General features: G+C 51.0%; 1 protein-coding gene and 1 long non-coding RNA gene across 2 annotated transcripts; one reads left to right on the top strand and one right to left on the bottom strand.

Annotated features, from left to right (window-relative positions):
- The first annotated feature begins 3026 nt into the window (after nt 1-3026).
- Nucleotides 3027-7900, top strand: LOC141270878 (uncharacterized). Its single transcript, XR_012321748.1, has 3 exons — nt 3027-3146; nt 6264-6324; nt 6408-7900. It is a non-coding gene; the product is annotated as an uncharacterized lncRNA (long non-coding RNA).
- A 382-nt stretch (nt 7901-8282) lies between these two features.
- LOC141271454 (SCAN domain-containing protein 3-like) lies at nt 8283-10654 on the bottom strand. The gene is made up of 2 exons (XM_073681525.1): nt 8861-10654; nt 8283-8471 (listed from the first exon to the last, which is right to left on the bottom strand). The coding sequence occupies exons 1-2, from the start codon at nt 10652-10654 to the stop codon at nt 8283-8285; spliced, it is 1983 nt and encodes a 660-aa protein (XP_073537626.1).
- Between the last annotated feature and the right edge of the window lie 594 nt (nt 10655-11248).

The raw sequence follows: 11248 nt of genomic DNA, 5'->3' as shown, positions 1-11248 counted from the left end.
CAGGGATGTTAGGGAAGACAGGGTGACGCTAGATCAACCTAGGAGGTATCCACTTTCCCTAGAGTCTGGGCTCCCTTTCCCTCTTCCCTTTGTGTGCACTAAGTCTTTCCCACACCTAGCGTGATACCTCTTATTGACCTTATCACAACCTACCACATCTCTTCCCAATCTATTTGGCTTACTTAAGTCCTTTGAACAGATTTCCAGGTTAAAAATAAATCTTGAGAAATCAGAGGCAATGTTCATTAATACCTCTCCCCATACTCAAGATCACATTATATCTCATTTTAAGTTTACTAAGAAAGAAAAAAAATTAACATATTTGGGTGTTAATCTTACTGCGAATAGGTCTTTCATATACAAACTGAACTTTTCCCCATTGATACAAAAGCTTTCTAATGATCTTTCCAGATGGTCAAACCCAATTTTATCATGTTTAGGACGAAAAATGGTAACATTACCTCTGTTTCTCTATCTATTTAGCTGACTTGCATACCTAGCAAAATATTTGCAAAAATGTATTCAATGATCTCCAAATTTCTCTGGCAAGGGAAACTCCCCAGACTTTCTTTACGAGTAATGTTCTTTTATAGAAGGTTTCTCTCTTCCTAACTTTTCCTTATACTACAAAGCGGCCCAAATAGCACAAATGACTGCTGTCTCACAGACATCTAACATACCTAGATGGGTAGCACCTTTTACTTACCACTCTCTGTTACTGTAGAAAAAAAATAGATTTCTTCAGCACCTTCAATCCAACCCCTCCCCGCTTTTACCCCTATTTGGAAATCCAATGTTTTTCCCCGGCCTTAAAACCAATACCTTTGGTTGGTGGAAATCCAAAAATATAACCATTTTAAAACACTTATGGTCCTCTCTTAAGTCACCTATGTTCAGACAAGAGTTTACCCAAAAGTATAATCCTCCCCTTACTGAACTAATGCTTAGTAATCAAATCTTACACTTTGTCAGAAAAAATCCAACCAATACAAGCTCCCCTGCTCTTACTACTTTTGAACGGAAATGCTTCTATGATCCTTGTGGTCATGGCTCTATTTCTTTGCTTCATTCTATTTTTAATTCTCAACATAAGAAAAAGAAGATGGGATTCATGTTATGATGGGAGGACGATTTGAGTTTTTCCCTGTCTTATGAAACTTGGCTTCAATGTTGTGATAATTTATCAAAGGAGAACATCCAGCCTTCACTTACCGAAACATCACTTAAACTATTGCATAGAACATACACTGCTCAAAAAAATAAAGGGAACACTCAAATAACACATCCTGCATATCTATACAAATTATCTCTTTGTATGATTATAATAATTGGAAATCTGTGAAAATATTTCCTTTGTTGTTCTTTGTTGATCAATGTTTCTATTATGAATCTGTGATTTATGTATTCTTATCCCAATCCCTCCCTCTTTTTCTTTTCTGTACCACACCCATTTTATACTGATAAAACCAAGAAATCTCTTTTTGAAACTAAAAACGCAGCTTCACATCTGCACCAACACTGCATCAAATAACGGGAAAAGTCCTAAAAAGTGCAGCGAGAATGTAATAACCAGAGGAGATTGTTATTGTGTAGTTGGGTGCGGAGACCTGCAGAAAACCTGCAGAAATAGAGAAATACAGCATATATGCAAGGTGTGAACACGGCCTTACAGACACATAAAGCCTGATGTCGTATAGAGAAGATTATGTAATAATGAGAAAGTTCTATCTGCTCCGACTGTGAATGGTCACAAATAACCCAGAGGTCCGGACAGTCCCAGATACGGCGGACGGCCCCAGATACGGCGGACGGCCCCGGATACAGCGGACAACTCCGGATACAGCGGACAGCCCCGGATTTGGGTCTCTGCCCTGCAGTCTCGGGCGTCTGCTGAATGCCCCTCACTGCCCTCATGCCCCCTCCGACATCTCCTCCTGCCGGGGGAGAGAAGTGGTAAATGTCTGTGGCTGGGGGCGGTAGGGGGGAAGAGACATTTCCCGGTGCTGAGGAGAGTTTATCCCTCTTTCTATTCTGGGAACCTTTGGAGTTCTGCTTCTGTATTAGAAGCAAAAAAGCCTTCAGGAGAATTCTTGCAGGATGTGTCACAGATGAGCAGAGATTGCCATCTGCTGGTCAGACACAATCAAACTGAACCAAAATGTGTTAAGAAAGTTGAAGGGGGAGCAGATGACGCTGGACTCGGTCAGCTGACTTTCAGGAAGGATTTCCTGAATATAAAAAGTCCAGCACACCAACCTAAGGCAGGCTTGGCGCCAAGCTGCAGAGAGGAGCAGAGGCGCTCCCGACGTGCTGAAAAGCCCAGCGTGGCAGGCCTGAGCCGGAGGCCTGCGACACAAAACAGCTGGACACCGGTGGATGAACTCCGGATTCCCCACAGAGGTGCCCTGAGTGCTGCGCCTGCTGAGGAGAGTCGGGACCTGATTGCGGTGCTGAGTGAGTTTGCAGGACCCGACGTCGCCTGCTAACCGACGAGGTCTGGACCCCCCTACGAAAGGCTTGAGAGACTGCCTCCAATGGCCAACCAGAGAGGAGCTGGGAGACGGCTGCGCCAGGAGAGTCACGCCAGTGGAAGCAGAGGAGCTGCATACGTGAACAGGGCCGTCACTTCCACTGTTCATCCATGGTACTGGGGGCAGTTGGGTTTAGGATCTCAGGTTGGGAGGGGACCGGTTAGGGTGGGACAAGCTAAACTTGATTTGATTGACTTTGCCCGGAAAAGACTTGTGGCCTAGCAGGAATAACCGGTGACCTCTGCTAGGGCTATATACAGAGTTAAAGAACTGACGTGGTGACTGCCATGATTGGGTGCATCACATTATCTTAAGAGACTTTGCATTATTACTTCAAATTACCGTTTGTTATTCCTGTTACTATTCCCTTGTTTAGAACAACTGTTATATTATATATATATATATATATATAACTGTTTATACCCAACCCTGACTAGTGTCCTCGCCTTGCATATTGGTAAATGCTAGAATGTATGGGCTCCTTCCAGGTATGACGTCATTTCCGGGGGGCGTGTCCTGGCTGTGCATTACGGGTGTGTTCTAGTTTAGCAGCAGATGCCATAGCCTCATGCAGAGGGACTGGGAGACAAGCTGCTTGTGAAGCTGCAGGAGGAGGTCAGTGCTGCGGGCTTGTGGGGGCTCTGGGTGGGATGCACGCTTGGGGGTTCTGTGGGGGCTGGTGGTGGCTTTGTGCGGGGTTCTGGGGACATGCTGGGTGCTCTGTGGGGATGCTCTGGGGGCATTCTGCGGGCTCGGGGGGTTTGCTGTGAGTTTGTGGGGGCATGATGTGGGCCTGGGGGATGCTGCGGGTTTGTGGGGGCTCTGGGTGGGATGCACGCTTGGGAGCTCTGTGGGGGATGCTGTGGGCTCTCTGGGGGCATGCTGCGGGCTTGTGGGGATGCTGTGAGTTTGTGGGGGCTCTGGGGGGCATGCTGGGGGCTCTGGATGGATGCTGCCAGTTTGTGGGGGCTCTGGTGGGCATGCTGTGGGTTTGTGGGGACATGCTGCGGGTTTGTGGGGGCTCTGGGTGGGATGCAAGCTTGGGGGCTGGTGGGGGCTATGTAGGGGATCCTGCGGGCTCTGGGGACATGCTGCGGGCTCTAGTGCTCTGTGGAGACGCTCTGGGGGCAGGCTGCAGGCTTGTGGTGGCTCTGGGTGGATGCTGTGAGTTTGTGGGGGCTCTGGGGGGGATGCTGTGGGTTTGTGGGGGCTCTGGGGGGGATGCTGCGGGTTTGTGGGGTCTCTGGGTGGGATGTATGCTTGGGGACTCTGTGGGGGCTGGTGGTGGTTATGTGGGGCATGCTGTGGGCTCTGGGGACATGCTGCAGGCTCTGGGGATGCTCTGTGGGCTCGGGGGGATGCTGCGAGTTTGTGGGGGCTCGGGTGGATGCTGCGAGTTTGTGGGGGCTCTGGGGGCATGCTGTGGGGGCTCTGGGTGGATGCTGCGGGTTTGTGGGGGCTCTGGGTAGGATGCACGCTTGAGGGCTCTGTGGGGGCTGGTGGTGGCTATGTGGGGGATTCTGCGGGCTCTGGGGACATGCTGCAGGCTCTGTAGGGATGCTTGGGGGGATGCTACGAGTTTGTGGGGGCTCTGGGGGCATGTTGTGGGCTCTGGGTGGATGCTGCGGGGTTGTGGGGGCCCTGGGTGGATGCTGCGGGGTTGTGGGGGCCCTGGTGGATGCTGTGAGTTTGTGGGGGCTCGGGGGCATGCTGTGGGGTTTGTGGGGGCTCTGGGTGGATGCTGCGGGTTTGTGGGGGCTCTGGGTAGGATGCACGCTTGAGGGCTCTGTGAGGGCTGGTGGTGGCTATGTGGGGGATTCTGCGGGCTCTGGGGACATGCTGCAGGCTCTGTGGGGATGCTTGGGGGGGATGCTACGAGTTTGTGGGGGCTCTGGGGGCATGTTGTGGGCTCTGGGTGGATGCTGCGGGGTTGTGGGGGCCCTGGGTAGATGCTGCGGGGTTGTGGGGGCCCTGGGTGGATGCTGCGGGGTTTTGGTGGCCCTGGGTGGATGCTGCGGGGTTTTGGTGGCCCTGGGTGGATGCTGCGGGGTTGTGAGGGCCCTGGGTGGATGCTGCGGGGTCTGGGGGCCATGCTGCGGGTTTGTGGGGGCATGCTGCTGGCTCGTGGGGGCTCTGGGGGCATTTTGTGGGGTCTCTGGGTGGGATGTATGCTTGGTGGCTATGTGGGGGATGCTGCAGGCTCTGTGGGGATGCTCTGGGGGCATCCTGTGGGCTCGGGGGGGGGGGGGATGCTGCGAGTTTGTGGGGGCTCTGGGGGTATGCTGTGGGCTCTGGGTGGATGCTGCGGGTTTGTGGGGGCTCTGGGTGGATGCTGCGGGTTTGTGGGGGCTCTGGGGGGATGCTGCGGGTTTGTGGGGGCTCTGGGGGGATGCTGCGGGTTTCTGGGGGCTCTGGGGGGATGCTGCGGGTTTGTGGGGGCTCTGGGAGGGATGCACGTGTGGGGGCTGGTGGTGGCTATGTGGGGGATGCTGCGGGCTCTGGGTGCTCTGTGGCGATGCTCTGGGGGCATCCTGCGGGTTTGTGTGGGCTCTGGGGGGGGGGCCATGCTGTGGGCTCTGGGGGGGCCATGCTGGGGGCTCGTGGGTGGATGCTGCGGGTTTGTGGGGGCTCTGGGGGGGGATGCTGCGGGTTTGTGGGGGCTCTGGGGGATGCTGCGGGTTTGTGGGGGCTGGTGGTGGCTATGTGGGGGATGTTACGGGCTCTGGGGGCATGCTGCGGGTTTGTGCGGGCTCTGGGGGCATGCTGCGGGTTTGTGTGGGCTCTGGGGGGGGGTGCATGCTGTGGGTTTGTGGGGGCTCTGGGGGCGGATGCTGTGGGTTTGTGGGGGCTCTGGGGGGCATGCTGTGGGGCTCTGGGGGGATGCGGGCTCTGGGGGATGCTGTGGGTTTGTGGGGGCATGCTATGGGGCTCTGGGAGGTTTGTGGGGGCTCTGGGGGGCATGCTGTGGGCTCTGGTGGGTTTATGGGGGCATGCTAGGGGCTCTGGGGGGTTTGTGGGGGCTCTGGGGAAGGGGGGCGGGATGATGGTGCACGCATGTGAGGGCTCTGGGAAAGGGGGGCGGGATGATGGTGCACGCATGTGGGGGCTCTGGGGAAGGGGGGCGGGATGATGGTGCACGCATGTGGGGGCTCTGGGGAAGGGGGGCGGGATGATGGTGCACGCCTGTGGGGGCTCTGGGGAAGGGGGGCGGGATGATGGTGCACGCCTGTGGGGGATGGAGGGGGGGGTAATGTTTGTAGAGGGCAGTCTGCTGGGATTTGGGGTGTTGGGTTAATGTTTCATTGGGGGACACAAAAAAACATGAGTGTATGTTGCTGACACTATGCAAAAAAAACTTAGCTCTTTCCCAGAAGGGTGCATCATCAACTGGCATGAAGCTAATCCGTTTTAGCTTAGTGTCAGTAGGAGGCAGACATGAGTCTGGACCCAGGCCAATCTATACCCTAGGGTGTTTTCACATTGCGTTCTGTGTCGCCGTCGGGGCATACGTCTACTGTGTCTGAGAGTCCGCCTCCTGTAGGCGTACACTCCCGAAAAAAGTGCATGTTCTCTCTGCCATCACCATTGCAGTCTATGGGCCCCATCACCGCATACGTCAGACCCGTTTTGCTGGGGATTTCGGACATATACCCCGACTGGGACACAGAACGCAATGTGTATGTACCCGTAGGATTTTTTTTTATATATTAATGTTTCCCCTTTTTCTTTCAGATACTGTTTGTGAGGGCGGCAGTGGAATTGTTTCACTACTGTATCCTCTGTGGTATACGAGGTAGGACCCTAACACAACAAGAGTGTTTGGGATTCCCTGGCAGACTGTCCTTGGCACTAATCTTCTGCCCTCTCGCCCCCCAGATCCAAAAGGATCAGGTTATCTCATGCCCAGCTTCATCATCGGTTTGTGAAGAAGGATTCAGGTTCTTCACTATAGATATATCCTACCAGGCAGTGAGGGTGCTCGATTCACCACCTCCACGTTTTCCAGAGGCTCCTGTGGCACCTCTTTTAAAAAATCCAGCCTTCAGTCTAGCCTTTCTCCGGTGGCCGGGCCACACCCCTAGCAGCCTAAACAATTACGCACGCCAGCTCTCCAGCGCTTTCTGCCCTCCACCTATCAGTGCACACTTTGCATTCTGGTGCACAAGATCCCTGCACGTGTTTTTCCTGTTACTGCCTCTTTCTCCTCCTTCTACTCTGCGCCATCTTTCTGTCGCCAGTTTATAACGCTGCCTCAGCTCACCTGAACTCTGCTGCCTCATTGCCTGGCTCTGCCGGATCACCGCCACCTTCAGCCTCTCAAGGTCTTCAGGATGCAGTGTCTGAGTAACCTCTGCCACCAGGGGCAGCTCTTTATCCACAGCCTAGCTCCCCTCTAGCATCTGTTTCTTTCTCTTCTCTCTATACCTAACCCCAGGGAGTCTCATTTTGCATGTTTCTCCTGTAACTAAAGGTTTCCTTCTGGTCAGACCTGTTCCCTCTGCCAGGACTGCAGTCCGCCCACAATGTCACCTCCCCAGGAGCACCTCACTGCCTATAACAAGAGTGTGCCCCCCCCCTGCAGCGGCCTATTCAGCCCTGGCAGGCAGCAACATCACCATCCACATGGCCTCATAGCTGAAATCATGGAACGTGGATTCAGCTTCCAAAAAGTCCACCAGCCTCACCTTCCAGGGCTCCCGCTTTTTCGAAGAGCTAGATAATATGATCTCTAATGCCATGGGGGGTAAGAGTATTTTGTTTCCGCAACAGAGGGCCAAATGCCCTCCTCCCAAGAGACGCACAGTCCAGTTTTTTTTCGTCCTTTTGGAAATTTTCAGTGTAGAACAGCAGCCAAAAGGACAACTCTCCGGCCCGCCAGGAAAAGAGACCTTCCTTTAGGCTAGCCCCCTCCTGGCATCAACGAACTCGCCAGCACCGGTACGGATCTAGCCGATTCTCTTCGGTATGACGCTGTGTTCCCACCTCTGATGTTTCTGAGGGTGGATGGGCGTCTCCTTTGGTTCTGGGATGAGTGGCTCTCAGTAGTCAACAATGCTTGGGTCTGAGATGTTGTCGACTACAGCCAAAAATAGAATTTTCTACGCTGCCTTGTATTCGAGACCAATTTCTCCAAAGACCCCCTTCCCTTATTCCTGGGTTTTTCAACGCTATTGATTTGCTATCCAAAGCAGGCATCATGATCTAATTTCCAGGACGCTGAAACATCAGACACTGGAGGCAGGCCGAGGGGTCGGGGCAAAGACCTTACCCACAATCCTCCCATAAATGCACTTTTATAAAATTAGAATTATTTCTATACATAATGTAAAAATGTTATTTATACAATATTTCTACAATTAACCATTACCACAGAAATCTCAAACGTTTATTTGTTTCTTTTAAACTTGTTCTGAATGTAAATAAAACATTTCTGATTAAGCTTCCACATTGTATTTTAGCCTTTCATTTTACTGATAGGGCAGGAAAAGCCCATGATGCATCTGTGTAAACCATGTAAAAGGTACTATAATAACATGGCTTAGACAGGTAACCCACTTTTGAAACAATGAAGTTAACTTGTACATGCTACATAGATGAAAACCTGGTTTTCCCCATATAAAGTACGACCACCACCTGTATACCCTAGAATGCTGTATATAAGTCCCCAAGCCGATCGGCATAACGTAGAAAAAAAACACCTTATATTAGACTCACCTACAGGGCGGTCCCGTCCAATGGGTTTCTCTAGTGTTAATCCGGCGCCTCCTCTTCCTGAGATTGCCGTCCTTCTTTCTTCAAGTGGAGGACGTGTCCTACATCATCCAGACAGTGTCTTTCATCGCGCTGGCGCACTTCTCTCTGCCTTTTCCCCGCACAGAGCAGAGAAGTGTGCCTGCGCAGGAGCGTGATGGCAGAGGCTGTGTGGCTGACGTTGGATGTCTAGTCCACATGAAGCAGAGGAGGATGATTGTGTCGGATGAAGACCAGCGACATCCATAGGACTGGATGTTACTTAATTGTGACGGCTGTGCCCTAGACCAGAGGTCCCCAACCTTTTTTGCACCAGGGACCGGCTTTAAGCAAGACCAGTTTTCCATGGCCCGGTGGGGGCGGGGCTTTGGTCATATGGGGGTGGGGTTATGGAGGGGTGGAGCTTAGTGCATACTTATCATATAATTATGACATTTATAATGAGAATGTGATTCAACTTACCATAGGTTCAGAATGAGTGGGAGCACCAGGCTTGTTTCCCTGGATCAGTGGGAGCACTGGGCTTGTTTTCCTGCAACAAGACGGTCCCATCTAGGGGTGATGGGAGACAGTGAAACCCGAAGTGTGTTCCTTATGTCCAGTCTACTCCGTAATCTCGTTTTTGCTGTTGTCATGGCAGAAAACCCAGTTTCACAAAGATAGGATGTTGGAAAAGGAAGCAGAGTTTTCAGTGCTTTGGTGGCGATCCCAGGATATTCAGCCTGGACTTTAATCCAGAATGTTGGGAGATTTGAAGTCTCAAACATACTCTTAAGGCTACTATCATTTGCAATCTCAAGCAGTTGGTCTTCTTCAAGCACGGACAAGGTCGATTCACCTGGCTTGTTCACAAATGGGTTGCGAATCCATTCCTTCCTAGTTCGTGGGTCTTTTGTGGTCGGAAAATAGCGCTCAAACTCTTCTGAAAGCTGAGATAGGTGATCATGCACCAGCTGGGAGAATGAAGGCTCAGGCTCGGTCTCTTCCAAAATTCCTGCTAATGTTTTAAACATGTCAAATATCCCTGTTCTCACTCGCCGTCCCCACACTTCCAGTTTGGCTTTAAATGCAGCAACTTTATCTGCCAACTTGAAGGCAGTTGTCATTCTCCCCTGAAGTGACAGATTAAGTTCGTTCAAAAAGTTGAATATGTCACATAAGTAAGCAAGTTTTGTGACCCATTCCTTACTACTGAAATGTGCTGCAAGTGGCGATTCTTTTTCTAAAAGAAATCTATAAAGCGGGTCTCGTAACTCAAAAATTCTGGCCAGTGCTCTACCTTTAGAAAGCCATCTGACTTCTGTGTGTAGGAGAAGACGTTTGTGCTCCGCGTCCATCTCCTCACAGAGCTGCTCGAACAGACGTGAGTTAAGGGCATGTGCTTTTATGTGATTAATAACTTTAATCACATCTTGCAAAACGCTGTTAAGTTCAGGTGACATTTTTCGGCTTGCCAGCATTTCTCTATGGATGACACAGTGCGTAGAGTCGCATTCAGACGCAACCTCTTTGACCCGGGTAGTTAAACCAGAAAGCCGTCCAGTCATGGCAGCTGCTCCGTCTGTGCATATACCGACACAAAATGACCAGTTTAGGTTTCCTGATATGTAATCATCCAAAGACTTGAATAGTTCTGCACCTGTGGTGTTGGCTGGCAACAATAATGCACATAACATATCCTCATGCACATCCTCCTGAAAAATATATCGCACATAAACCAGCATCATTGCCTTGTTGTCAACGTCAGTAGACTCGTCAACCTGGATTGCGTACCATGGTGACGCATTAATCCTCTCCAACAATTGTACCTCGATGTCTTCTGCTATTTCATTAATTCGTCTACTGACAGTGCTCGCTGAAAGAGGAACCTGTGCCACTTTTTTAACCGCAGCCTCTCCTAAAAGTTCCTGGCAAATGTCCTTAGCGGCAGGCAGGATCAACTCTTCACCAATAGTGAAGGGCTTCTTAGCCTTGGCAATGCGGTTAGCCACTAAGAATGATGCTCTCAGAGCAGACACATTTGTTGATGTGGTGGCCTTCAATAATTGCTTCTGTCCTTCGTGTTCGCGTTTTTTTCTTTCAAAAAACTCCAAAGGCTTGTCTTTTGATGCAGGGTGCTTGGTCTGTAAGTGGCGAACCAGTTTTGAAGGCTTCATGGCCTCGTTGGATAGCCGGTCGCCACATATCAGACAGAGTGGGCTTGGGGCATGTGAATCGGCAGTTGCGATGAACCCATATTTTAAGTAGGACTCATTGTATTTTCTTTTAAATGCAGCTTTCTTTTTTTTAGCAGTCATGGAGTCTTCATCTGTCTCATTGGGTCTTTCTTCCTTTTCAAAGAAGCTCTTCAGTGATGTTTGTTTTTTACTCATTTTACAAGGGTTAGAGGTGAAGGCGTAGTGGGCCCCTAACACAGAAAGATGGCTATTGCTACTGGAGACGGGCACTGATGATGATGACCACCACTACTGCTGCTACTGGAGACGGGCACTGATGATGATGACCACTACTGCTGCTACTGGACACAGCCACTGCTGCTATGAATTTTCACTGTTATTTGCTTTTTTCACTTTAACCAGAAAATCTGCTGCTGGGCCGCACGACACCAGAACACAGCTACAGGAGTCATAAGGGTGGGACACCTGACGTCATATCTAGCTGCCCATTAGCATCCAGAGCCCCTCCCCCTCCAACTCGCAGCTAGCAGGAGGGGAAGGAGCGCTGGACATACATGACCTGCTTGTCGCTGCTCCTGCCTGAGCACATTCTGCGAGTAGCAGCACTGTACATTGAGTTTCAGGCTGTGTGCCCACGTAGCATTTTTCAAGCGTTTTTGATGCGGAATTTCCGCAGCGGAAACGCTTGTAAAACGCTTGGTAACACGCACCCCATGGTCCCCAATGGGATTCCGCAAGTTCTATGCACATGCTGCGGATTTTTCCGCAGCGTTTATGCTGCGTTCAAAA

Source organism: Phyllobates terribilis, unplaced genomic scaffold (genome assembly GCF_046119375.1).
Source record: "Phyllobates terribilis strain yellow unplaced genomic scaffold, ASM4611937v1 Scaffold_5__5_contigs__length_657084704, whole genome shotgun sequence".
In the NCBI taxonomy this organism is placed as follows: Eukaryota; Metazoa; Chordata; class Amphibia; order Anura; family Dendrobatidae; genus Phyllobates; species Phyllobates terribilis.
Note: the sequence above shows the minus strand (reverse complement) of the source record. Positions and strands in the feature narration are given on the sequence as shown.